The 27,436-nt window shown below is 30.6% G+C and overlaps 6 protein-coding genes across 10 annotated transcripts; 4 read left to right on the top strand and 2 right to left on the bottom strand.

The window, feature by feature from the left end:
• The first annotated feature begins 245 nt into the window (after positions 1 to 245).
• Positions 246 to 3,010, top strand: LOC119608162 (zinc finger protein 181-like). Its single transcript, XM_037962468.1, has 5 exons — positions 246 to 725; positions 838 to 1,023; positions 1,087 to 1,530; positions 1,592 to 1,612; positions 1,736 to 3,010. Exons 1-5 carry the CDS (start codon positions 357 to 359, stop codon positions 2,681 to 2,683), a joined length of 1,968 nt encoding a protein of 655 aa, XP_037818396.1. The 5' UTR covers positions 246 to 356; the 3' UTR covers positions 2,684 to 3,010.
• Positions 3,011 to 3,163: 153 nt separating this feature from the next.
• On the bottom strand, positions 3,164 to 6,730 carry LOC119608157 (zinc finger protein 2 homolog). Its single transcript, XM_037962459.1, has 8 exons — positions 5,990 to 6,730; positions 5,873 to 5,923; positions 5,219 to 5,269; positions 5,042 to 5,124; positions 4,958 to 4,979; positions 4,731 to 4,760; positions 4,229 to 4,282; positions 3,164 to 4,159 (listed from the first exon to the last, which is right to left on the bottom strand). Exons 1-8 carry the CDS (start codon positions 6,602 to 6,604, stop codon positions 3,215 to 3,217), a joined length of 1,851 nt encoding a protein of 616 aa, XP_037818387.1. The 5' UTR covers positions 6,605 to 6,730; the 3' UTR covers positions 3,164 to 3,214.
• A 47-nt stretch (positions 6,731 to 6,777) lies between these two features.
• Positions 6,778 to 16,481, top strand: LOC119608165 (zinc finger protein 155-like). The gene is made up of 6 exons (XM_037962473.1): positions 6,778 to 7,473; positions 7,806 to 7,856; positions 7,951 to 8,004; positions 13,955 to 13,996; positions 14,260 to 14,289; positions 14,576 to 16,481. Exons 1-6 carry the CDS (start codon positions 6,886 to 6,888, stop codon positions 15,308 to 15,310), a joined length of 1,500 nt encoding a protein of 499 aa, XP_037818401.1. The 5' UTR covers positions 6,778 to 6,885; the 3' UTR covers positions 15,311 to 16,481.
• LOC119608166 lies at positions 14,160 to 27,424 on the bottom strand. Of its 3 annotated transcripts, none has more exons than XR_005231800.1 (3): positions 27,010 to 27,424; positions 26,823 to 26,924; positions 14,160 to 14,719 (listed from the first exon to the last, which is right to left on the bottom strand). XR_005231800.1 is itself a non-coding variant. In XM_037962475.1 (2 exons), the coding sequence occupies exon 1, from the start codon at positions 17,700 to 17,702 to the stop codon at positions 16,638 to 16,640; it is 1,065 nt and encodes a 354-aa protein (XP_037818403.1). In that variant the 5' UTR covers positions 17,703 to 18,346; the 3' UTR covers positions 14,586 to 14,719; positions 16,619 to 16,637. The 3 variants fall into 3 exon arrangements, 1 of the variants encoding a protein (XP_037818403.1); XR_005231799.1 differs by lacking the exon at positions 14,160 to 14,719 and adding an exon at positions 19,012 to 19,294; XM_037962475.1 differs by lacking the exons at positions 26,823 to 26,924; positions 27,010 to 27,424 and adding an exon at positions 16,619 to 18,346 and having other exon boundaries at positions 14,586 to 14,719.
• On the top strand, positions 18,879 to 21,305 carry LOC119608164 (zinc finger protein 846-like). The gene is made up of 6 exons (XM_037962472.1): positions 18,879 to 19,522; positions 19,684 to 19,734; positions 19,972 to 20,025; positions 20,099 to 20,143; positions 20,215 to 20,244; positions 20,340 to 21,305. Exons 1-6 carry the CDS (start codon positions 18,947 to 18,949, stop codon positions 21,159 to 21,161), a joined length of 1,578 nt encoding a protein of 525 aa, XP_037818400.1. The 5' UTR covers positions 18,879 to 18,946; the 3' UTR covers positions 21,162 to 21,305.
• LOC119608163 (zinc finger protein 571-like) lies at positions 22,238 to 27,267 on the top strand. 3 transcript variants are annotated; one of them, XR_005231798.1, is made up of 5 exons: positions 22,238 to 23,161; positions 23,249 to 23,299; positions 23,385 to 24,286; positions 24,737 to 25,175; positions 26,283 to 27,267. XR_005231798.1 is itself a non-coding variant. In XM_037962471.1 (4 exons), the coding sequence occupies exons 1-3, from the start codon at positions 22,295 to 22,297 to the stop codon at positions 24,279 to 24,281; spliced, it is 1,815 nt and encodes a 604-aa protein (XP_037818399.1). In that variant the 5' UTR covers positions 22,238 to 22,294; the 3' UTR covers positions 24,282 to 24,286; positions 26,283 to 27,267. The 3 variants fall into 3 exon arrangements, 2 of the variants coding, with proteins under 2 accessions (XP_037818399.1, XP_037818398.1); XM_037962471.1 differs by lacking the exon at positions 24,737 to 25,175; XM_037962470.1 differs by lacking the exon at positions 26,283 to 27,267 and having other exon boundaries at positions 24,349 to 24,997.
• Positions 27,425 to 27,436: the final 12 nt, after the last annotated feature.

The following is a 27,436-nucleotide window of genomic DNA, read 5'->3' as shown; positions in this document are numbered from 1 at the left end:
CAAAAATAACTCACCACACCAAAAAAAATGTTTATTTTGATAAAACAGCTGTTACGGTTTGTTTTATTTTTCGTCGGGTTGTTTTCTTTATGTGCGTAATGATTTTATAAGTTAGTAGAAAATATTCAACTTCAACTTTTGAACACAAAAAGTCGATTTCAGAACCATATCAAAAACATATCGTGTAATAATAACTTTAAACATATTCTTTTCTTTAAACCCACTTTTACTATTGAACATACTCTTTAAAAATCATACTTAACTGAACATACCACGTACAAAAAGTAAACATTTCTAAATTTGGACCTTTAGCTAAAAAATTAAAAGAAAATTAGCAAACATATATTTTAATAAAAATGTCAAGTACAAGTGTTTCTAACTATAATACTGTTAGCAAAAAGTGTGGAGAAATTATAATCACAATGAAAAAGAATGCCAAAAATGTTTATTCATTCAATTGCTGGTTTTGTGACACCATTTGTATACAAATGAAAAAATTCACTTTGCATCTTGAACAGGAACATGTTACTGAATTGCAACATGCAATTTCTATTGTTACTGATCAATATAAACAAGAAAATGCTCATAAATCTGATATTGAAAAATTAAATAATGTCGATAATACATTAGTTGGAGAAATTAAAGTAGAAGATTGTGTCAATGAAGATATTAAGTCCGAAACGGATGAGGAAAAGTCACAAGTTATAAAGGGATGCAACAAAAAGGTAAAGTTTATACATATAAAATTGAAAATGCAATAATTATAAAAAAAATGATTTATACTAAGCTGAAAATTAACATAATTCACTTTTTGCATACATATGTATATATTTTTAGGAAGAAGTAATACCAAGATTCCAAGACCCTCTTGAGACCTTTGAAGATAATCATGATGGAATTTCATTGTCCATTTCTGAAGTATTGGTTGACCAAAATTCTTTGAAATCAGATAGAAATGAGTGCTTTGAAAATATACAACCAACAGAAGATGTAGAAATGCATTACTTTTCAGCAGATGAACAAGTAAATACCATTAGATTGTATTGTAATTAACAATAAAACACCAAATAAATTTATTTTTTTCAGCATGAAGATCATTCAGATTTAAGCGGTGAATATTCTTCTGATAGTGATTTTAAAATTGAGGACAATGTCGATGAAAAACTAATGAAACCATTTAAACAAAATGCAAAGGCAAAAGAAAAGGAACTAATTTTGGGTCTTATTGATGCGTACTATAAAAATCCACAACTCTGGGATACGACACTTACGGAAAGATGTAATTTGAAGCAGAAAGAAGATATACTACAAAATATAACAGACGAATTGAATGCACACCTAAAGATGAAATTAAAATTATACATGGTTAAGAAAAAGTTAAATTTTATTTGCAAGCAGTACGAAAAAGAAATTGAAAGACAAATCAACGAGAATGACAATAGCAATGAGTCGCAGAATTCAGAATTATGGTTCTTTGAAAATATGAGTTTTCTGAAATCCACAATTGAAAACAAATTAAAACTAAAAAGGGTATGATATTTATATATTGCTTAATATAATAGTTGTAATAAAGTTTCCTTTCTTATTGCAGAAAAAACCAAAACATAAAGTGGTAAGTTGGGAGAAAATATTTTAATAAGTACATACATACATGTACATAAGAAAGAAATTTATAAAAAATATTTTAACATTCACTCATTTCTATGTAATTAATTCAACTTGTATTTCATTCCAGAAACCTTTAAATGATAATCTCTTATCTGATTTAATTGATATTTACAAAAACTACAACAGTTTATGGGATGTTAATCATTTAGCTTATACAGTTAAGGATAAAAGACATGAAACTATGGAGTCTATGTTGGAAGATATTAATACTAAAATGAATCTTACTTTAGATATATACAAATTAGAAAAGCACTTACATTTTATACACAAATCATTTGCTAAGGATAAACACCACAGATTGGAATGTCAAATAAAACAAGAGGATTTTCATCCATCATGTTCATACTTTAATAAATGTGACTTTTTGGAAAGCAATCAAGGACCTTTCAAATGCCCCAACTGCAATGAAATCATTGAAACTTATAATGACTTTCAAGTACACAAATCGCAACATGATGGCTCCGTACCATTCAAATGTCAGGAATGTGGCATGGGCTTCAAAAAAGTTACTAACTACACCATACACGCGAAACGGCATTTGCGCGTCTTTAAATTTCATTGCGAAATCTGTGGGAAGGGGTATCCCTTTAATGCTGAACTAGATCTTCATATGCGTTCACACACTGGAGCCCAACCATATTTATGTTCGGTATGCGGCGAAGGGTTTCGTACAGCCATTAGTTACGATAATCATATACGACGTCATGAGGAAAGATTTAAATATTTTTGCCATATATGTAAAAAAGGGTTCAATCATATGACACGCCTTAATGACCATGTCAAAGCCCATCTCAATGTCCGTGATGTTATATGTACGGTCTGTGGTAAGGGTTTTACTAGCCGTAAATATTTAAATCATCATAAGCGTATACATGAAGGTAAAAATTATAGTTGTAATATATGTGGGAAAAGCTTTGCTCAGGATGCTGGCCTAAGGGCTCATAAAAAATACCATGGAACTCCCATTGGCATTAGTAGTATTCAAAAGGAACAAAATAAATATAACTTATTGTAAGTTCATAAATATTTATGAAGAAAAAAATTAAATGTATGTAAAAATTTTAAAAATTTCCTGTATAAAATAAATATAAAGAATATTACTTTTAAAAATTATAAAATTTTTTCAATATTTGGAGTAAAAGTTGTTGTAAATCCGAATTATGGACACCATATGTCAAGCCTAAAAAAATTATATTATTTGTAAGAAATTGCAAAATTTTTTCTATGTAATGCAGATATTATCATGTTTTTGCTGAGTGCGTATTTATTAAAAGTTTTTCTATATAAAAAATCATCTAGTTTATTAATAAGTTTAATACCTGCATATCAGTATCACTTGCTCACTTTTTTCGTTTTTATAAGTTTGTCTCGCAATTGAATTCTCAAACAATTAAACAAATATTTTTACTAATAAAAATTGTTTTGAGTCACCAAAACAATCTTTTCTTCTCGATTAAAATTTTTGTTGCGATGTAGAAATTGTATATAGTTCAAATAGCTTTAATTTTTTATTTAATAAATTATTTATATTCAAAATTATATTACACTATTTAAATACATTTAATAAATTTTTATTCTCCGCTATCGTGGCATAGGGTTGATGTTGTTTTCGATGTGTTCGTAGTCCAGAATCTTGGGCAAATGCCTTACCGCATACATTGCACTTGTAGCGCTTTTCTTCCTCGTGTATAAGTTTGTGTCTATGTAGATATTTAGCTGCAGTAAAACCTTTGCCACATACATTGCATATGACATCACGTATATTAAGATGAGATTTAATATGAGTATTGAGTTTACATAAATGATTAAAGCCATGTTTGCATATATGACATTCATAACGAAAACGTTTTTCGTGTCGTCTTATATGATTGTCATAACCGTGACGTGCTCTAAATCCAGCACCACATATTGGACATAAGTAGGGTTTTACTCCCGTGTGCGACGTTAAATGCCAGTCTAACTCTGATTTAAATGGATAACCTTTACCGCACACATTACAGTGGTAGCTATTAATGCCTAAATGTCTGGTTACATGCCTTATATAGTTGTCGAATTTCTGAAAACCCATCTCACAAAGACGACATTGGAATGGTATCGTACCATTGTGCTGAGCTACATGTATGTGATAACGATCGTATTTTGCAATAATCTCATCACAATTTGAACATTTAAATGGACCTTGGCTATCGCTTAGAAATAACAGTTCTTTATAAAATTTTGATGACGGTGTAAACTCGGTTTTATCTAATTCACATTTAAGTTCTTTTTCTTTATCTTTAAAAAATATGTAATTTATATAATCGATATAATCTTGTAGTTCATCTAGATTCTTATCGAAGTTATGATTTGCTTTTAATTCCTCAATCATTTTGCCAAAAGTTTCGTTTCTTTTGGGTAAAATACCAAATGCAATGTCATTAACTTGCCATAGAACTTCATACTTTTTGTACATTTCAATTAGTACGGGTAGTTCTGAATCATCGATATTTTTCTAAAGCAATAAAAATAAAAAATGTTTTTATGATAGAAAAGTGATAAAGTTAGTGATTCTAAAACTTACCCAACGCTTTTTACATCTTTTATGTTTTTTTATTGTATTCGATTCCTTTTCTTCCTAAAATTATATAAAGATTTCAGCAAAGCGAGAAGAAATCTTGAAAATATTTTTAAATAACTTAAAAATAAAATACATCTATAAAATAAATAATAAATTATATTGAAACTATACACTTTTTGTTTTGCATTTATATTTGTTTACTTAATAAAAATTGTTTTTTGTTCAAAATTGTCTTTCTCGAAACTAGATCTAGGGAAACTGACGATAAAAGAAGCTTATCTTAAACATTTGTATAACCAATTCTAATGAATTTTATAAATTTCTAATTCAACTACACAAATTCTAATAAATCTCATAAATTTTTAGTTCAATTTTAGAAATTTCTCATTCAATTTTAAAATATAAAAATAAAAAAGATTGATTGCTAATCACTGTATTTAAATTAGACTGCTCTAATGTAAATAATGTGTTCAAAACTAGTAAATTCATATTTTATAAAAAGTACCTTTTGAGTTGAGTTTTGATTATTTGCAACCTGAAATTACAGAAATATATATTTAATCAAAATTAAAATTATTTAAGAATAATTAGAAATATTTCTTATATTACATCTATTAAAACACAAATTGTGTAAATATAAAATTTAGATAATATTTTCTACAAAATTTATCTTGGAGATGTATACCTACACACAATAAATAAAAAAATAAATAATACTTATATTATACTTACTAATTTTTGTTTCGACTCTTTTCTTTGTTTTGCTTCTTTTTTCTATGATAAGACAATAATACATATTTTAGATTGATTTAAAGCTTATATGTATAAAAATGCATAGTACTTACAATATGCTTTTTGGGGTTCATAGACTTTTTATCGGTATATAGTTCTTTTTCAATCTAAAAATAAAAGTTAGAGTAATAGTTAACATTAATTAATATGTTAAATAATACAAAAAATACAATTACATAAATTAATATGTTTAATACTTACATCGAAATCGGAATCACGTGAATCATCGGTGCTTACATCGGATATATTAGACTGAAAAAATAATAGTTATAACTTTGTCCCCACATTTTTGGCGTTATATTAATTTTGGCATTTTGTTTTTAACAAATTTAAAAAACACAAGGTGTTTTGAAGTGTGTCAAATTCATTCCTTAAATTAATAGTCGTTTTAGGTGACATCGAACTCATAAAAGATATATTCTCTATAAATTTCTATTTTATGTTGATTAACAATAGTGATAAAATTTTGAAGAAGTTTGTCTTATGTAATTAGAAAAGGTACTTGCCCCTATATAAGGTCCTTTCATAAAACGAATAACGTTCATAACTGGCTTACAAATAGCAGTATAGCAATGAAATTCGACCTTAACAAGTTTTATGAAATCAAAATCTTTTATGACCATGGGTTAATCATTGTCCCTACCTCCCAATAACAGTAATGGTATTAAGATCAAATTGTAAAGAAATAGTATAAACTGAATATTTTGAGTTCTGTAAATTTTGGCTCAAAATTGACACACAACACACCATAAAATCCCAAAATGAAGATTCTTAAAGACCTCAGTCCATCTATAGAGTCGCCTTCCGAAAATTTACAACACAAGCTATTTTAAAAAATAAAGGAAAAATATTTACATTATCTTCAGCATCTTTAGATTCATCAGTGCCCATTTCATTTTTATGTGTCTAGAAAAAAAAGTTATATTGATGTATACATATGTTATTACCGACAGAATAGTTATTTTATACTACCTTTTGCTTCACTCTTTTACGCCCTTTCGTAAAATTAAGTTTTAATTTTTTAAGCGGCATTTCATCTGCATCTTCTTTTATTTCATCCTCACTATAGCCACTGGAAAAATTTGAAATATCAAGTTTTTCATTGGCTTCATCATCACTGGCAGCTGTGGATAAAGCGCAGTCCATTTCATACTTTTCGCAATAAGTACTTCCATCATTAGAGTTTTCTTTTAATTCGCATTTGATAACATAATTTACAGTGTCATGATTTAAATTTGGTCTTAATGGGTGGTCTATTGTATCTAAAGGATCTGAATTTATATATGTACTGTTTTGTACGGTACTACCGAAATCTTTCTTAATATCTGTACTCTCTATGTCTGTGGGGTTATTAATTCTGACCTCTTCTGGTTCTGTTTCCAATTTTAGCTCCGACTCCTTTAAAATGTCTTCAGAATTATTTAAATGCGCTTCGCCAAGGTGAAGGGAAAACTTCTTTAATTGATCACACTGTATGTCGCAAAATGTGCAATGAAAAATGTATATTTTGTTTTTTCTATTTTTTGTTTTTATATCTATTAATATTTCACCGCATTTTTGAAGATTAGACAAATTATTAGCACCCATTTTATTAAAATTTATTTTTTTTTTTTTAACATGCAATAGATTTTCCAAATTTTTTTATTTACATCAAGTACTATTGTGTATTTACATTTTTCCAAAGGGGGTATGTTCACTTCAAGATAGTATATCAATTTAGTGATTTTAGCATTAAATTTTATATATAATCGCTACTAAATTTTGTTTATATTTTGCTGAAAGTTGCCAATATTGGTTTTTGTTTTGTTTATTTACATATGTACAATTTTATTTTATAAAATAGTTTTTTGTGGCTAAATATTACTAAAATGGGTGCAAACAAAAATTCAGATCTTCAAAAATGTGGAGAACTTTTAATTGATATTGAAAAAATTAAGTATAAAACAAAATCATATACATATCGCTGTGTTTTTTGTAATATTGATTGTGAACAATTAAAAAAATTTACAAAACACCTAGAAGAGGAACATTTTCTAAATTTTGACGAGGTATTAAAAAATGATCCAGTAAAAATTGAATCTGAAAGTTCTAGTCTTTCTTCTGATCCTGAGGATTTTAAAGTGGATCAGCAAATTTACATTGTTAAGGCAGATAGTGACGCAATTATTCCAAATAATTCCATTGATACTAATGTGTATTGTGATCCTTTAAAGGTGATAAAAGTAGAAACTAATGATTATTTAGTGGATGAGACAAAAAATGATGTATTGAAAATTGAAAAGATGGAAAATAAGATGCCTGACTTAGAAACAAACGAGAATGCATCCTACGATGAACACGAAAGTGATGATTATGTTATGGGCTTTGAAGATTGCAACGATCAAATAAAAGACAATAATACTACAAATTGTAAAATTAAAAGAAATTCAAAAAAGACGAAAACAAAACAAAGAAACGTAAGTCTTAAATATGTTTTTTTTGTTGTTTAAATATCCAATATATGAAATAGAAGTCCATTCATATAAAAATCTGTTGAAAGTACTGGAAGACCCGAAGGTGATGTTGTCCATTTCAGTACCAAACAATATTTTGGAGAATTTAAGCTCACAAGCTTTTCCCGTTCGGTGCCTTTTAGACAGTCATACGAGATGGGTAGAATCTAATAAAAACTCGAAATTTCTAATGAGGTCCAACTACTGACATTTCAATGTCTTTCAAACGAAATGACAAAATCAATCCTTCTGATTATGGTTGAAGTTAATAATGCAAATTATCTTTTTGATTTTAGTCTGATGTATCCGGTGTAAGCAGCAATAATTCAGATGATTCTGATTTCGATGTAAGTATTAAAAATGTTATTTGTGTAAATAGTATTATGTTTTTTTAATTACTTAACAAATAAATGTTAACTATTTTTTGTCCATAATTTTTAGATTGAAAAAGAAAAAAATACCAAGAAAAAGTCTAAGAACCTCAAAAAGGAAATTGTAAGTACTATAAATTTTATATATTGTTACGTTTTACCTTTTAAAACGTTTGTTTATTTCCTTTTGAAATAAACTGGATTCTTCTTATTGCAAATAAAAGCGTCAATTTGTTAAAAACTACAACAACTCTTTATTTACACAGTTTTATACACAAATACTTTTATAACACAACTTATATAGTAGACTGTAAGGCTGTCTTTTTATCTTTAACACACGAAAGCACACTTGACTTTATTAACTTTACTCAATGACGATTTATTACAGACTGACTCATTTGGTGATTGCCACCGCTATTTATACATGGGCATCACCTTCTTTATATTTCCAGTTTATTCTGGCTCCATCATCTAGATACTTCTACTGATGTAAGTCAATGTTTAGTGGAGACACACACCTCTTCAACGCTTAGTGATGCCACCCAAATGTTAGTCGCTAAGAAATGTCGGGAACTGGCCGTTAAAAACCGTTTAGTTTAAATGCAAATTCAATTTCGTAACACTGTCCCCCGCTTAAGCCTGTTCGTCCCGAATAGGCACAGATTCACCTTTCCCATAGGCAGCTAGTCGTTCTAGGTGTACAACCTTCATTTTGCTTCTCGGGCTCTTATATTTCTGTATTCGGTAGACTACGTCGTTTAATTTCTTAATCACCACATACGGTCCTTCCCAGTGAGTTTGCAGTTTAGGGGATAAACCTTTTTTACGTTGTGGGCTATACAGTAGTACTAACTGGCCTTCGGTAAATCCTTCAGAATTTACTGCTCGATCGTATCTGGCCTTCATTTTATCACTAGTCATTTTTATTCGTCTCCGCACGAATTCATGAAGTTCATTAAGGTCATCTTGCTCTTGGGAAAAGTTTTCATCATCCTTACTTTTTGATGACGGCTTTATACCAAATTCTAAATCACCAGGCAGCTTGAGTTCTGTTCCGAAAATAATTTTTGCAGGTGTTCGAGAGGTGGAGTCGTGAACGGCTGTTCGGTAGGCCAGCAGAAATTTTGGTATGTGTTCATCCCAGTCCTTCTGATGTGCACTAACCACTTTTCTCAAATATTCCTCCAGTGTGCGATTGAATCTTTCGACCATGCCATCTGATTGAGGATGCAGTGGAGTTGTTCTTGTTTTTCTTATTCCGTATAAATCGCACATTTCTTTGAACACAGCGGATTCAAAATTTCTGCCCTGGTCCGAATGTAACTCCAATGGTACACCATAACGACATATCCAGTTGTTCACAAACACACCTACGACTGTTTTAGCTTCCTGGTTGTGGATGGCATACACCTCTGGCCATTTGCTGAAATAATCCATAACCACTAGAATATAACGGTTTCCGGCATCACTAACAGGAAAAGGGCCTGCTACATCCATTGCAATCCTCTCAAATGGCGCTCCTGAGTTGTACTGCTGAAGTCGTCCACGACTTTTTCTTACTGGACCTTTGGCTGCTATGCATTGTGGACAATTTGAAATCCAATCGGCTACCGATTGTTGACAACCGACCCAATAAAACCGTTGTTTTACCTTTTCTATGGTTTTCGTCACGCCAAGATGTCCACCACTTGGACCGTCATGGAACTCTTTCAATACTTCATTTATTTTAGAGGCAGGTACCACAATTAGATTTGTCACCGTTTTTCCGTCTGCACTTTCCCATATTCGGTATAGGCAGCCATTTAACACTTGTAGACTATTCCATAGAGCCCAATAGGATTTCATTAATGGACTTTCTGCAGATATTTCATTGCGGGCTGGTCTTTTGCCTTCTACTTTAGCCGATATTATCTTTGCCAGTAAGGGGTCATCCCTTTGCGCTTCAGACCAATCTTCAGTGGAATCTATATGGGTTAGCCGAACATCGATGACGCTTTCTTTTACCTCAGCCTTTGTGCAATGCCTGCATTCCACGGTGCATGGTCTTCTCGATAGAGCATCCGCATTACCATGTTTTACACCTTTCCTGTGCTCAATGCTAAAATCATAAGACTGAAGGCGTTCAATCCAACGAGCCAGTTGCCCTTCAGGTTCTTTAAATTGCAGCAACCACCTGAGGGCAGAGTGATCGGTTCTCAGTTGGAAGTGTTGCCCATATAGATACTTATGGTAGTGTTTGACACACTCAACTACTGCTAGGAGTTCGCGACGAGTAACGCAGTAGTTTCTCTCAGGCTTTGAAAGCGTTCGGCTGAAGTATCCGATGACTCTTTCAGTTCCATCGATTACTTGGGAAAGCACACCGCCTATTCCGTATCCACTAGCATCACTATCCAGCACAAACTTTTCTCCAGGTATGGGATATGACAAAATTGGTGCCTTACATAAGAGATCCTTGAGCTTTTGGAATGCTAATTCTTGTGCTTCACCCCAATGGAATGGTTGCGACTTCTTGGTCAATTCATGTAAGCTTGCAGCTACACTGGCGAAATTTGGAACAAATCGTCTGTAGTACGTACAGAGGCCAAGAAAACTTCGCAATTCATGGAGATTTTTCGGCCGTGGCCAGTCTTTTACAACTATTATTTTATCTTCATCTGTTGATATTCCATCTGCTGTTACGCGATGCCCCAAATATTTCACTTCCTTCTGAAACAATGCACATTTCTTTACACTGAGTTTTAGTCCAGCCGCTGATATTCTTTTAAGGACTTCTTCAAGGTTTTTAAGGTGTTCATTAAAAGTATTTCCCATGACAATTATGTCATCGAGATACACCAAACATGTCTTTCCATGAAGTCCTTTTAATACATGTTCCATTAAGCGCTCGAATGTTGCTGGAGCATTGCAGAGTCCAAAGGGCATTACATTAAACTGCCATAATCCGTCACTAGCACTAAATGCAGTTTTCTCTTTGTCTTTGCCTGCAATCTCTACTTGCCAATATCCACTTTGCAAGTCCAATGTGGAGAACCATTTTGTTCCAGCTAGCGTGTCCAGAGTATCATCAATTCTAGGTAGCGGATAGCTGTCTTTCTTGGTGACATCATTCAGCTTTCTGTAATCTACGCAGAATCTTGTGCTGCCATCTTTCTTCTTAACTAAAACCACGGGCGAGCTCCAAGGACTAGAAGATGGTTCGATTACGCCGTTCCGCTCCATTTCGTTCACTAACTCTTTCACTTCGCTTCGTTTTGCTAAAGGAATACTTCTGGGGGCCTGCTTTATTGGTCTCGCATCGCCAGTATCTATTTGATGTTTTACAATTGCTGTTCTACCTTGATTTTCACTTTTTAAAGCAAAGACAGATGCATGTCTCTTCAGAAGTTGTTTGGCTTTATTTTTATCTGACGGCGCTAGCTTTTCTACCCATTTTCCCACATATTCCGCTAGTAGCTCATGTTCCTTGATGGATTTATTTGCAGGATTTTCCACACAGTTGACTACAGCCTCTGCTGAAGCACATTGACCTAGTTCGGAATTTGGCTTTATGACTTTTTCAAAGCTGGACAAGTTAAGAACTCTTACGGGAACTATTTTGTTTTTACAGGGTTTGACGAGGGCTTTAGCTGTTACAATATCACTTTTTATTTCTGCTGGTTCTACTACCCACAAACTGTTGTCCTCACAATCTCCCTCCATACGGGCCCATATCAAAACCTCTGACTGTGGAGGCAATTTTTCATGTTCAATAGCAACTAGTTTTTTTACTTGAGCCTTGCTTTGATATCCGACATCAAGAGGTATTTCAACATTACGCCAAATCATAACATTTGGTCCCAAATGTAATTTAATGCCATGCATAATCATGAAGTCTGCACCAATGATTACCTCATCCACGATATCGGCAACAATAAATAAATGATCTACGCTTATGTTGGCAATGTTTACTTTCGCATTTACTTTACCATAGACAGTGGCAGGCTCTCCAGTGGCGGTGCGTAATCTTACCCCGCATAGTGGTTCAATTGTTTTCTTAACTAAATCTGGTCTAATAATAGACTGCGACGCTCCTGTGTCTATAGTAAAAATGTGCTTTCGACCATTGATGTATCCACCAGCAGTTAGATTACTATTTTTCTGCTGCATTACTGATATGGAGATTGTGGGGCCGTCATATGTGGGAGCTAGCTCTTGCCCCTCAGTGCTAGCTCGTTTTAATTTAAAGGTGATTCTTGTGATGAGTGATGATTTACCTGTTGGTTGTTTCTTGGCGGTGAGACCGATCTGGTACGTTTTCTTTGTGCTTTGCAGTTTCGCTGAATATGTCCGGTTTTTCCACAGTTATAGCATTTGATTTTGGCTTTATTTTGTTTCTCATTTAAAGCCTCTAAAACTGCCTCTTTTATCTCAGTGACTATATTCCTTTCGTTTTCAGCGACAACTTCGACATTTCGTACCTTGAATATTTGTGGCTTTGAAATTATTTTAGCCGTTTCTTGTGCCAGCGCAAATGAGACAGTTTCAGCGAATGATGGCTTTGGTGTGGCACAAACCGCATGTTTAATCTCAGGATCACGTATGCCATTTACAAATGCCTCTATCTTGAAAATATCCAAAAACGGGTGATGTTCTCCTGGATAAGTAAGCTGTATCAATCGCTCGATTTCCAATGCAAAGTCTTGTAGTGTCTCATTGGCCTTCTGCACTCTGCCACGCAATTCCATTCGGTATAATTCCTTTTTATGTTCTCCACCGTACTTGCGTTGTAGTGCTTCCATTATGTCGTCATAATTATTTCTGTTGCTCACTGGTACGCTCTCAAGAACTACTGAAGCACCTCCTTTTAAGGCTAAGATCAATTCTATAGCTTTTTCTTCATTATTCCACATGTTTCTGATGGCAACTGTCTCAAACTGGAACTTGAACACATTAAAAGGTGTGGTGCCATCAAAACTAGGGGCTTTTATTCTACCCGAGGTTTCTGGAATGATTCGTACAGCTCCTTCTTGATATTGCAGATTATTCATCTTTGTTTCTAAGTCTGACACCTTTTTGTCAATGCCATCTACTCTGCTATTAATAACCTCAGACACTTCCAGAATTTTTTCTTCTGTGGCTCTTGAACTTTCCTGAAATTTTGCTTCCATTTCAGCTAAGTGTTTAAAAGTTTCCTTTACTTCAGCTTTAACCTCAGCTCGAAGTTTCTCGTTGTCAGTAAGAAGTTTCTCGTTGTCAGTAAGAAGTTTCTCGTAGTTAGCCTTAGAAGTTTCTTGAACTTCAGCAAATTTCTCCATCATAGCGGCAAACATTGTGTTTAAGTCCATGTTGCTCGTTGTTGAGCGAGTACATATCTCAGTTTCTTCTTTGTACTCGAATTCGTATGTACCTATGTCAATGTCACGCCGCTTGAATTCATCTATTAGCCTCTTTTGCAATTCTGCCTTATTACCGGCTGTCGGTAACTCCATCTTACTCAATTCTCTCTTGAGTTGTTCCACTTTTAGTTCTTCGAACTTCATGACTGCTTTTTATTATGCAATTCCGCTTCTGACACCAATTGTTACGTTTTACCTTTTAAAACGTTTGTTTATTTCCTTTTGAAATAAACTGGATTCTTCTTATTGCAAATAAAAGCGTCAATTTGTTAAAAACTACAACAACTCTTTATTTACACAGTTTTATACACAAATACTTTTATAACACAACTTATATAGTAGACTGTAAGGCTGTCTTTTTATCTTTAACACACGAAAGCACACTTGACTTTATTAACTTTACTCAATGACGATTTATTACAGACTGACTCATTTGGTGATTGCCACCGCTATTTATACATGGGCATCACCTTCTTTATATTTCCAGTTTATTCTGGCTCCATCATCTAGATACTTCTACTGATGTAAGTCAATGTTTAGTGGAGACACACACCTCTTCAACGCTTAGTGATGCCACCCAAATGTTAGTCGCTAAGAAATGTCGGGAACTGGCCGTTAAAAACCGTTTAGTTTAAATGCAAATTCAATTTCGTAACAATATGTATATAAACATAAATTTAATATATTTTTTAATAGAAAAAAGAAGCAAAGCACAGCAAAGAGCCTAAAAAGGAATTAGTAAGTATAATAATTTACATATATACTCTGTGTACATCTTTATTAATCAGGATAAGGTAAAATTTATAGATAATATTGAGATATTGCTCATTATGATACTAATTAGATTAATTTTAATATACCTTTTATTGATATTAAATCAAAATAAATTTGTTGTATACAAATTTTCGTAGAAAAAATACTGTTACAATTTTACAAATAAAATAAAATATTTTACAAATTTCGTAAACATTTATGATAAAGATATTCATGTTTATTTTTAGGTCGAAGATAATGAAAATCCGTCATCATGGGTAAGTTATGTATAACAAATAAATACATATATTTTAAAATTAGCTTTTGTTACAATCTTTTATGTATTAAATATATATTTTATTTTAAAATTTTCAGAAAATTTGAAATTTCGGATAATTTAAAAATAAATATAATTCTATAAGTAACATTCTTTAAAATTTAAATATAAAATTTTTAATTTAAATATATTTTTAATACATACATACATATGTACATATCTGAGAAATTTATATTAATGATGTAATACGAATAAAGTTAGTTTTACTTTAATATTTTTTACTTTAGCGCATCTACAAACAATTTTTACCGCTATTTATTGAACAATATAAAAAGTATGAAGAACTTTGGAAGGTAGATAATATTGCATTCGGAGTTAAACCAGCAAGATTTGAAATACTTGGAAAAATAGCTGAAGAAATAAAGTTGAACCTGAAAAGAAACATAAGTGCTCAAGGAGTACATACTCATATTATGTATTTAAATCGATTATATTCCAAAGATAAAAAACAAGAGTTAGTATGTAAAATGGAAAACAAGGAATTTACGCCAGAATCAGATTTGTATCCTAAACTGTCGTCGTTTCTCAGCGAATGTCAAGGACCATTCATTTGTTCGATTTGTAATGAAATGATACCAAAGTATGACCCCTATTGTATTCACTTGGCTGAACATAATGGTACGAAGCCATTTAAGTGCACGTCTTGCGGAATGACATTTTCTAAATTGCATAAATATAAAATACATAAAAAACGTCATCTAGGGGTATACAATCATCAATGCAATATATGTGGCAAAGGCTATCTTTTTCAAGCTGAATTAAACGATCATCTAACTTCTCATACTGGACTTAAGTTGTTTCTATGTCCTATATGTGGTGAAAGCTTTAAACGACGCCAATACTATGCTAATCATATGTTGCGCCATGAAAATCGTTTTCGTCACGAATGTTACATATGTAAAAAGGGATTCATGTACACACAAGCTCTAAAAGCCCATATAAAAAGTCATATTAAATTGTAATATAGATTGAAAGTTTCTATATGTATTTAAAACAAGTAGGAAAGTATAGTCGGATATGGCCGACTATATGATACCCTACACCATGGGTATATTTTAAAAAATATTTGTTTTTCATAAAAAATTTGTTGAATTTTACCTTAATTTCGATGTATTTAAGCAATTTATTAATGAAAAACTAAATTTATAAAAGAGGCTTTATATGGCAGTTAGGGTCAAATATGGGCCGATCCTCAACAAATTGGGAAGAAGGATATAATTTTATATAAAGGTTAGTTATGCTGAATTTCATCGCGATACTAATGGTTATAAGTAAATTTGTGGGCGTTTAGGAAATTTTTTAAAGCGAGGTTTGTATGGGGGCTGGGTTCAAACGACGGCCTATCATTATAAAAATTGGCATGGTCATTTATGCTTATGTAAAACTTGTTGTGAGATAGTGACATAGTTATGAGTTAAAAACACAAAATCGGAAGGTCAGGTTGTATGGGGGCTAGGTGAAATAATGGACCGATTTCAACTATTCTCAATAGGCATCGTCCTTGTGCTGAAAAACTCTTATTAATCTTAATCGACTAAGAAAGTGATTCTGAGGTGGGTGTAGGACCAATATTTGTATGCGTTACAAAAATCAGCACAAACGTATAATACTCTCCCCACTAGTGGTGTAGGGTATAAAAAGCATGAAACGTCTACGCCAGAGGCGATTTAATCTGATGTATTAAATGCCTGCACAAGACAACAATAATGAGACAATTTGTAAAAAACTATCGTGTGCGTCATCATAAGCACAGGAAATTTTTTAGCAAATTAACTCATCATTGTTGCCTTTATTATGTATTAAGCAAGATATGGTGATTTTAATTTTATCGAGTCGTCAGCATATTATTATTGTTCGATATTGAGAAACATTTTAAAGAAGGTTAATAAAGAGTTTTCTCAAAGCATGCGTGATAAAAATTGTAAGAAAATAAAGTTTTTTTTTGTGGTCCATGTAAAACTTTTGTTTTCATTCTCGGTTTTTGCAATATGCAAAATGAACAAATTAAATTATCCTAAAAACTATTCAAAATATAGAAAAATTAGTTGTGAAATAGAAGAGAACCACGAAAAAACATAAATCACAAAACAATTTGTGTTATATGGAGAATTGATGGTAAGGTGATGTCAAAACTATAACATCTTTTCTTTTTTTCAATTCGCCTTTAAAAAAATTTAAAATAAATTTATTTTTTAATATGAAAAATCAAGTTATAATTGCATTTATACTTAATATAAATATCAATATTAGTTGTCAGTGAGGAATAATACCAATTCTGACTAAGCTGTTTCACATTGGCGTAGATTTATCTGCACCACCAGCAGCTTCTTTAGTCTTATGTTTCGAAAAACGGAATTTGACAGTGCCAAGACCGAAATTGGCAACACCAGCCACTTCCTCCAAATATTCTAGAGATTTCTGATCCACAGCGAATCTGAAGTCCCTTCCGGAGTTCTCCTTACACACCAGTGAGGTGACAAACCTCCATTGGTCTGTTAGAAGTTTAGCGTTCTGTTTGGCCAATACTCCCAGTATAGTTTCCACCGATATAATGGGTGGTGGAATCCATACCGTGACGACTGATCTAAGTGGTAGTTTTGAGGCGTTTATTACATCCAACTTTATGTCTGGGTTAAGTTGGTTAATCTTGTCAATTGTGTTTTTTAAGAAATCAAATGAATTTTTGTTACCACAATTGACTATCTTCGTGCCCTTAGACCAATCTGCGCCATTGAAGGATACATCCTCCGAGCTGCCATTGAAATTGGCGATTTCATCCAGAAGCTTACGCTCAACTAACTGCCATAGATCGGCATTTATCTTCCCATTGCGATTACTCCAATCGACGACAGCTGCCTGAAGGTATCTATCCCGGTTCTCGGATTTCTTTGCCTTCTTTGTTGATGCTGAATGTTTTTCTGTAACTTTCTTCACCATACCTTTTACTTTAAATCCGTTGGTTTGTTTACTGGATGTTGCATTATTATCTCCTGCAGCTCTTTCCGAAGACGTGAGCGATTTGACAGTAGGAATAACACCATTACTCATTGAACAGTTTGTGGATGAAATAGCCGACCCTTTACTTATAATAGTATTTGTCGGGTTCACAGTAGTCTCATACTGTTCAAAAAGATACGACCTTCCTAGAATAACACTGACAGGGCCGTAAATTCTTTCAAATTTTGACACGTCCTGTCTGTGTCTCCTGATAAGGTGCCTTTCTTTAGAGGTTAACGACGAAGGATCTTTTTTCGCCATCTTAGCCAGAAAGACCAGAGATTTCTTTGTGCCGTTCTTCGCCTTCTCTTCCTTCGTACGACTGGTTTTATTGTTTCCTGAAGAGGCTCTTTGCATTTTTTGCGTCCTTATAAACGATTTTATTATTAAATAAAGTGAAGCGGATAGAAATGAAGACTTGTAACTTGTTGTATGAACTGTATTGATATTTCTAATACTGTTTATTTTTGGTTTTTATCTAGCATTTTTGTTCGCTTGTTGTGTATATAAATAGAGTAACGAGTCGATCCGCGTAAAAGCGGCGTCTGGCCGCGGCTTATCAAATTGTCGACGTCGCGCCGCTACCAAATTACTGATCAGTCTTAATCGTTGCGGCCGTTGTTTGTAGTTTTATTTTATACATATACACAACAATATTTTTTTAAAAAATTGTTTGATTCAGTGCTTTGCTTATATTAAATTAATTGTACAACAGTTTTCTGTTTTGATAAATTGTCTATGTAGTATATAAAATATATATTCTATATTGCCTGTAAAATTTTATTTCATGAAGAATTTATATGTTTTCTCTGTATAATAGGTCTTTCTAATAGTTTATCTGTAAAAATCATAATTTCAATGTGTTCATAGTTTCATTTGGACAATTTTCAGTACAATAGTTTAGCTTGTAGAATACAAAAATTTTCCAAAAAAACTTATTTTAAAGACAGTCTTTTACAGAAAAACTTTGTGACAAATTTCTTTAGAAATATTTTTATTTCTATTCTATATCTTTTCTTCTTTAAGGTATTTTCAGACTACAATACTGAGTATTAATACTTGTCAAGAATATTTGTATCATAATACAATTTATTAGTCTAAATATAATTTGTAATTTGATTTTCAAAAATATTACTGATTTTTTTGGCATACGGTCGGTATTCATAAATTTTTTAAAACAATTCAAAAACTTTTTATTTTCAAACGTATTCGGTATGTATTTTATAAATACAATAAAAAACAAAGAAAAAGTGTAAAATACATTAAAAATAAGAACGAAAAGTGCATAAATAATTGAAAATTGGATAAAAAATATTACAAATGTTATAGTGTAAACATAAAATGTATTTTTCGGATTGATTTTTTGAAAATGCGAATTATTTTCATAATATTTTTAATTTGAAGTGTGTTAATACTCAGTATTGTAGTCTGAAAATACCTTTATTTACATCATAGACTACTCAATTTACATCTTACAAAGAGTATGTTTAATTGAAGATACTTTTGCTAGTTTCACGATTTTATAGTCAAATGACTAATAATTTTCATTTGGTTATCAACACTGATTTTTGTTTATATTTTTTTTAGAAAATATTTGTAAAATGGGTGCAAACAAAAATTCAGATCTTCAAAAATGTGGCGAAATATTAATTGATATTAAAAGAATTAAACATAAAACAAAATCTTACACATATCGTTGTGCTTTTTGTAGTATTGATTGTGAACAACTTAAAAAATTTAGCAAGCATCTCGAAGATAAACATTTTCGAAATTTTGATCAAGAATTGAAAGATGTTCCAGTACAAATGGAGCCTGAAATTTCAAATCCTTCATCCGATCGTGAGGATTTTAAAATGGAACAGCGAATATATATTGTTGACACGAATCACAATGCTGTTGCACCAAATAATTCCATTGAGACTAATGTTTATAGTGATCCCTTAAATATGCTAAAAATAGAAAATAAGGATTTACTAACAATTAATAAGAAAGAAAATGAAACATCTTATTTAGAAGCCAACATGAATGCATCTTGTGAGGATTTAGAAAGTGACAATGATTACACTATGAATTGTAATGATTTCAGTAGTGAAACAGAAGATGATAACAGTACAAATTGTAGAAATAAGAAAATCAAAGATGAGCAAAGTTCTAAAAAGTTGATCAAAATACCTAAGGTAATTTACATTATACGTAAACATATCATATCGGAATATTGGTTCTTCATCTATCCTCCAAAATATCAAAAACGATATAGCCAAGTTTTCTGTAGTCTGTTATTAAAAATAGTTATAAACAAATATATTTTAATTTATTTATGTATATATTTAAATTGTAGCAATATACTTCTGATGTTGACAGTGATAATTCAAAGGATTCCGATTTTAATGTAAGTATTAAAAACTATTAAACTGTATTAAGAAAAAAATTTATAATTACATATTTTCTATTGATAAAATTAACACAAATGGAAATTTTGACGAGAATATCTCACCAAAATTACCACATTCTATGTTCAGTCCTTACTATGTGTATATTATATGGAAAATTTTAAAATATTTGGAAATCATATTTTAACATTTAATTAGTGTCTTTAACAAATAAATTTATGTGCTTTAATTTTTAGGTTGAAAAAGAGCTAAATTCTCACAAAAAGACCAAGAAATCCAAAAAAGATAATGTAAGTAAGAAAATTACATATGTGCATATACCTATTAAATTTTTGTTTAATGTAAAAGATTACATTTTAACAGAAAAAAGAAGCAAAAACTCCCAAAGAAGCATCGGAAAAGGAATCAGTAAGTATAGTAATAAGATTTTCATCAAGTTATTTAAATAAACTTATTTTCATTTAAATTTCTACTCTAAGGTTGACGACGATGAATATCCATTATCCAGGGTACGTTTAATAACACAATGATAATTATTTAGTATTTATATATGTAAATCTTAAATTTGCAATTTATGTGTTTATATAACAATTTGTTTTTTTAGCGCATCTACAAAAAAAATTTGCCGCTTTTTATTGAACAATACAAAAAGCATGAAATTCTTTGGAATGTAAATAATATTGCTTTTGGAGTTAAACCGAAGATATTATTAATACTTGGTAAAATAGCAGATGAAATAAAGGTACATCTAAAAAGAAACATAAATGTTCATGGAGTACATACAAACCTTAAGTATTTAAATCGATTATTTTCCAAAGATAAAAAACAAGAATTAATATGTAAAATGGAAAATAAGGAATTCATTCCTGAATCTGATTTATATACGAAACTGTCATTTCTCAGCGAAAGTCAAGGACCATTTTTATGTTCCATTTGTAATGAAATTGTAACAAAATATGACATCTACTGTCAACATATGGCTGAACATAATGGTACTCCGGCTTTTAAGTGCACATCTTGTGAAATGACATTTGCTAAATTTGATAAATATAGAATTCATAAAAAACGTCACTTAAAAGTTTACAACTGTTACTGTAATGTGTGCGGCAAAGGATATCTTTATCAAGCAGAATTGGACTATCATTTAACTTCACACACCGGTTTAAAGCCATTTTTATGTTCTGTATGTGGTGAAGGATTTAGAAGTCGTAATCATCATGCTGTTCATATGTTACGTCATGAAAATCGCTTTCGTTACGAATGTAATATATATAAAAAAGGATTCATGTACTTGCATGCTCTTAACTCCCATGTAAAATGTCATCTTAATATTCGTGATATCAAATGTAAAATTTGTAATATGGGTTTTACAGGTAATAAATATTTAAAACGACATGAACAGAAGTGTCACTCAAATAAACCGTAGAAGCATGCGTCTTTATTTATTAACATTAGAAATAAAGTCATAATAATGCTCTTAATACAATTTATGCAAAATGTTGAAGTAAATTTAATGAAATATGTATAGTGAATATAATTAGATCCCGTGCAAAAATAAACAAATAATTTTAAGAATAATTACAAAAATCCTGGACATTTATTCTTTAACATTGATTTGAAATATATTTTTTTACTATTTAAAAAGTTAAGTATTTATAAAAATATTACATTTAAACAAGTTTAAGTTAATATCTTTAGCTGGAGTTTAAGATTTTTTAATTTTGTTTCACTCAAAGACGATTTTTTGCAATGAAAAAGTAGATTTTTTTAAGAATAATTACAAAAATCCTGGACATTTATTCTTTAACATTGATTTGAAATATATTTTTTTACTATTTAAAAAGTTAAGTATTTATAAAAATATTACATTTAAACAAGTTTAAGTTAATATCATTAGCTGGAGTTTAAGATTTTTTAATTTTGTTTCACTCAAAGACGATTTTTTGCAATGAAAAAGTAGATTTTTTATATTTTATTGTTTGGAAGTGAAAAGAAGAAAATTTAAAAACTAACGTTTTCACAAAGTCGATTTTTCGATTTCTGAAATTTTAAAATTATCGAGTTTTTTACATTTACATGTATATTTATATTTTGACATCTTACGACTTTATCCAACATTTGCTAACTTTTTTAAATTTTTCCAATGTATAAAAATGAACTTCTAGGTTTACAAATTGAAAATGTAATAAATAGCCTTTAATTTTGTAAAACTATGATCTTAAAAGCCTGCCAATGGAAACGAATTTTAATACGTAAGCTAATTAAGAGAAGAAAAAACGTTTGTTTTTTTTTTAATTTTTTGCAATAGAAACATCGAAATGATTTTTTAAGTCTTAGATGTTTTCTATAATCACTATTTTAACAAACATAGACTTGCGGTAATAGAAATTGTTATGTGTAAACTCAACCTAAAGCCAGTCATGTAGTAAATGCGCAATATGTTCAATCCACATCGATTTTTGCTTTGTCTGAACATACCGTAACACTTTGGTTCATCACTAAACGTACATTCTTTGAATGTAAACAAATTTTCTTATACATATTAATGACAGAATAAAAATGGAAGACAACAAAAATACAAATCGTCAAATCTGTGGAAATATATTTATAAACATAAAAACAATTAAAAACGATAATAAAGTTTTTACATTTCATTGCGCTTTTTGCAGTACGGACTGCGACCAATTACAAATTTTTTCTGAACACCTTGAAGAACACTTGCATTATTTTGAAGAACATGAGATGTGCCCAAATCTCCTATCTGAACCAGAAGAAATTAAACAAAGAATTCATATGCATGTATTTGATGATGCCTATAATAGAAGTATAAATACTGCCACAAGATCGGAAGTTTATGAAGATCCATTAGAGACAGGAAAGACAGAAAACATGTGTGCTACGGAGGGATTTATTCCAGTAAAAGTTAAAAATGAATGTGAAGATAGTGACAATGAAGAAGTAGATGAAGAAGATTGTAATACAAATTATATTCATGAAGCAGACGTAATTATTGAAGATTCTCCTGAATATGCAAACAAATTATATTCTTACATATTTAAGGACCTTAGTTCCGATGAATTATCTGTAGATTCAAATGATGAAGCATTTGATGAAGCTCATAATGAAAGTATTAATACTGATACAAGCTCGGAATTTTTTAAAGATCACTTGAAGACGGAGAAGGACATGTGTGCTAAAGAAGAATTTGTTCCAATAGCTGTTAAAAATGAAAGTGAATTAAGTGCCAATGAAGAGGAAAGTTGTGATACTAATAAAATGGCACAGGAAAACGGTACAAATTATTTGCAAGGGGAAGACCTAATTATTGAAGAATCCGTTGAAAATTCAGACATACTATATGCTTACATATTTAAGGACCTTAGTTGCGATGAACTTTCTGATGATTCAAACCATGCCTATTTTAATGTAAGTAAAGTGAAACAATTTTCTTTTGTGTGAAACTTTAATAATTAGTTATGCTTTGTATTCATATATTTCATCCTTTATTTTTAGTCGAAACATGATGTAAATACATCCTCTAACAATTTGAAGAAACGAGGACGGGTAAGTAAACATTTGATAAACATTGATATGTAAATAAAAATGAAGGGGTTTATCTAATAATTTTCTTTTTTCCTTTTATTTTTAGACGATTTTTATAAGAATTTTGCCAAGTTTAATACAGTTATATAAAAAATATGAACTTTTATGGCAAGTAGATAATATCGCATTCGGTATAAAAGAAAAAATAAATGATGTCTATACCAAAATATTTGAAGAGTTAAAATTAGAGCACGATGTTAACATCACATTAGAAGATATAAGCTTTCATATAAACTATATAAACGATTTATTCTCCAAAGATAAAAATAACGAATTAAAGTGTAAAATGGAAGAAAAGTTGTTTGTACCTGAATGTGAATACTATGCGGAATTGTCATTTCTTAGCAATAGTCAAGGTCCATTTTTATGTCTGATCTGTAATAAAATGCTTTTAAAATATGATTCCTATTGCCAACATATGGCTCAACACAGCGGAACACAGCCATTTAGATGTCCATCTTGTGAAGTAACATTTAAATGTTATCACACATTCCTTACACATAAGAAACGTCATTTGGGTATATACAGTTTCCACTGCGATATATGCGGAAAGGGCTATTCATTGAAAAATGACTTAGAATGGCATAAAACTTCTCATACCGGTGATAAACCTTATTTGTGTCAAATATGTGGTAGAGGATTTAGGGCACGTCATGGCTATGTCAATCATATAAGGCGTCATGAGCAACGCTTTAGGTACGAGTGTCACATATGTAAAAGAGGATTCAATCTACTACATGCTCTTAACAGTCATGTTAAATCTCATCTCAATATACGTGATATAATATGCGAAATCTGTGGCAAAGGCTTTGTACATAAACAATCCTTACGGAAACACGAACTTATACATGGCGATGTAAAAAAATATAAGTGCAATGAATGTGGAAAAGCGTTTTTCCAGGCGTGCGGCTTACGATCCCATCGAAAAAATCATCATACTTAATCAAGGTATAAAAAATATTATATTATAAAAACATAACCTTCCTTATTAAAGTTATTCTTTTTATTAGTTTTTAGGTTTTATTTATTAATTTTTTAAATGTCACATACAACATATATTAATGTTTACAATAAATAAGTTAATTAAAAAAATTCTTTTATTGCAAACTTAAGTTTTCGGAGAATCCGAATCTTTAAATTTGAAAAATAATGAAAATTTAAACATTCTTTTTACAATGTTCAACTTTGATTTTGGCCTTAAATGTAACAAAACCATCTTCCACTTTAGCATATTTAAATACAATTTATTTTTTGAAAATATGTAATAAATTTAAAATTAATTTTAAATATTTTTATTTAAATTCTGATATTGAAGTTTCGGAACTCCAAGATATTTTGTTGAAAAAGTAAAAAAGTAAAATCATTTACCTAATTTTACAACTTTCAATTGATTTCCAGCACGGTTTCCCGTTATCATATAGGACTTAAATTTTACACTAAATATACGTAGTATTTTTAATGCCGGTTCACTGTTCAATGAACATACTTCATACAAATGTAAACAAAGTAATTAGTTTTTTCATTTACGAAATTATAAAAAAGGAGCCAACAAAAATCCAGAACATTACATCTGTGGAAATATATTTATAAACATAAAAACTATAAGAATAAAGTTTTTACATTTCATTGTGCTTTTTGTAATACGGACTGTGATCAATTACAACAGTTCTCTAAACATCTTGAAGAACATTTGAATTGTTTTGGAGATGAACCAGAACATGAACGGTGTTCAAATACACCATTTCAACCAGAAGAAATTAAAGATGAAGAAGTAGATATGGAAGAAATGGAGGAATTTTTGCCAATAGATGGAAATGAAAGTGCTAATAAAGAAGAAGTAAGAAAATGTATTATTAATGTATGTACATTAGGGATGTCAAATAAATTTATAAAATGGAATCATATTTCCTCACACTTGAAAAATTTTTTGAATCTTGACTTTGACGATTATCTTAAATTTCGCTGGTTAATATACCTATATAAAATCATTAAACTTCAAATACCCCAGGATATTGTACAAAAAATATTATTTACAAGATCTATTCGGAATCCACAAATTATTATATCTGCTATACATAATTCAATATATGAACAATCATTTGTTGTACAATCTGCTCGTATTTGGAATTTATTACCCAGAAATTTAAGATCTTTTACATTATCAGTAATGACCTTCAAGCTAAGAATTCTTGATCTGTTTCAATCCAATAATTTTGGCTGATAATTAGGGTACATTGTTTATCTTATTTTTATATTTTATATAAGTATGTATTTGTAGGGGTCGTTAGGAGGAGTGGATGTTCTCATAGATAATAAGAATACTTGTAATATAATTTTTATTGGCCAAGTGGCTACATGTATTACATTTGAATAAATAAATAAATAAATTGACAGTCCATATACTTTACAAATTATATATTAAGTTATAGACCAGACAATAAGCTAAACTGTAGACTAGCCAGTCTATAAAATAATCCTTATCCAGCACAACGATTTATTACAAGACTGGTCCCTAGACTAGTTAATGTGTATATATCATTGAACTAACCCATAGTCTAGTTACTAGACTCTAGTAATAGTATAGTCTATCAAAATTGCACTTGAAAACTCTTCAGTGTTATATATTATATTTTATTATTTCGAACGATATCATGTATGTTACCGTACTCGTCAATTTTGCAGGTTTTTATTAATTGAAATTTGAGTATGGGAATCTGTAAAAAATTGTAATTCTGGCGAGTAGTTGAACACACACATTATTACATCGCTGTCAAATATTTTGTTTCCATAAAATAAAGAAAATACCAAAATTTTAAATAAAAAAAAACGTTAAACAAAAATAATTTAAACTACACATTTTCAAAAATTTTTTCACAAACCAACGAAATAACGTCTTTGGTATTTATTCTTGAAAATTTGTTCAATTCTACATTTGTACTTTCAGAATTTAAATTCGCCAGTTTCCAGAAAAGCAGGAAACAAATGCTGTCTACCGCATTGTCGTAGATCCAAAAGAAGTTTTCCTAACATAAAACTTTTTCGTTTTCCAAGTGGTGATACACCTTTGTTTAAACAGTGGGCAGAAATATGCAACATTGATAAGCAGTTTATGGAAAAGACGCCTCGATTATATTTATGCGAAAGACACTTTTCGTTAGAATGTATTGGGAAAAGGCATTTGAAGCGAGGTGCCGTTCCAAGTATAGACCTAGCTGAGAGAGACGATATCATGGAAGAGAAGATAGCGAAGACTGTTTGGGAAATGATTTATCTCTTCCTAGCTCTCCACCACAAAAGCATAGGAAATCATAATCGCTATTATAGTATAGACCTAGCTGAGAGAGACGATATCATGGAAGAGAAGATAGCGAAGACTGTTTGGGAAATGATTTATCTCTTCCTAGCTCTCCACCACAAAAGCATAGGAAATCAAAATCGCTATTACCGTGATGTACAGGTTGCAATAATATAAAAATTTAATTACCTGTGAATTACATCTTCATGGTTTTCGTAATGAAAATCATTGGAATGCAGAATGTCAGAGAGGATCCACATAATTATAGCATCACACTACATTGCATAATTGCTGCCAAAAAGGAGAAATAAATATTTAATTTGTAAAAATATTTATTGATTGATGCAAATCGCTTTCAATGAATAAAATAAGTAACCTTATTTCTGGATATTGCGTATTGGATCATTGTCTATATGCAGACGATTTGTTGATATCTTTTGTAAGAAACTCAATTTCCCACTTAAAAAATTAGAAAATAACCTATCAGCTTCTTTCACCACTTTAAAATTTTCATAGTCAACGTATTTATATGTATTTATGTATATAATTCTGAGAAGAAGTCCATAAATCTAAGACAAAGATCGAATACTAAATTATGTAAATAAAATCGAAATAAATATTTTTTTGCACTCTTTATTAATCATTTTATTAAAATTTTATGATTTCTTTGCGAAACGTTGTAGTTACATATTTCAGTTGTATATTTTTAATATAGATATTAAAAAAGTCGACTTTTTATATATACTGTAGAATCCTAACTGAATGTTCAGTCCATATGATTTTTTTTTCTTTGACTGAACATA

The sequence above is a fragment of the Lucilia sericata genome, unplaced genomic scaffold (genome assembly GCF_015586225.1).
Source record: "Lucilia sericata isolate MDLA Ls3-8-SP2 unplaced genomic scaffold, ASM1558622v1 Contig000798F_arrow, whole genome shotgun sequence".
In the NCBI taxonomy this organism is placed as follows: domain Eukaryota; kingdom Metazoa; phylum Arthropoda; class Insecta; order Diptera; family Calliphoridae; genus Lucilia; species Lucilia sericata.
This window is presented reverse-complemented; position numbering and strand designations above follow the sequence as displayed.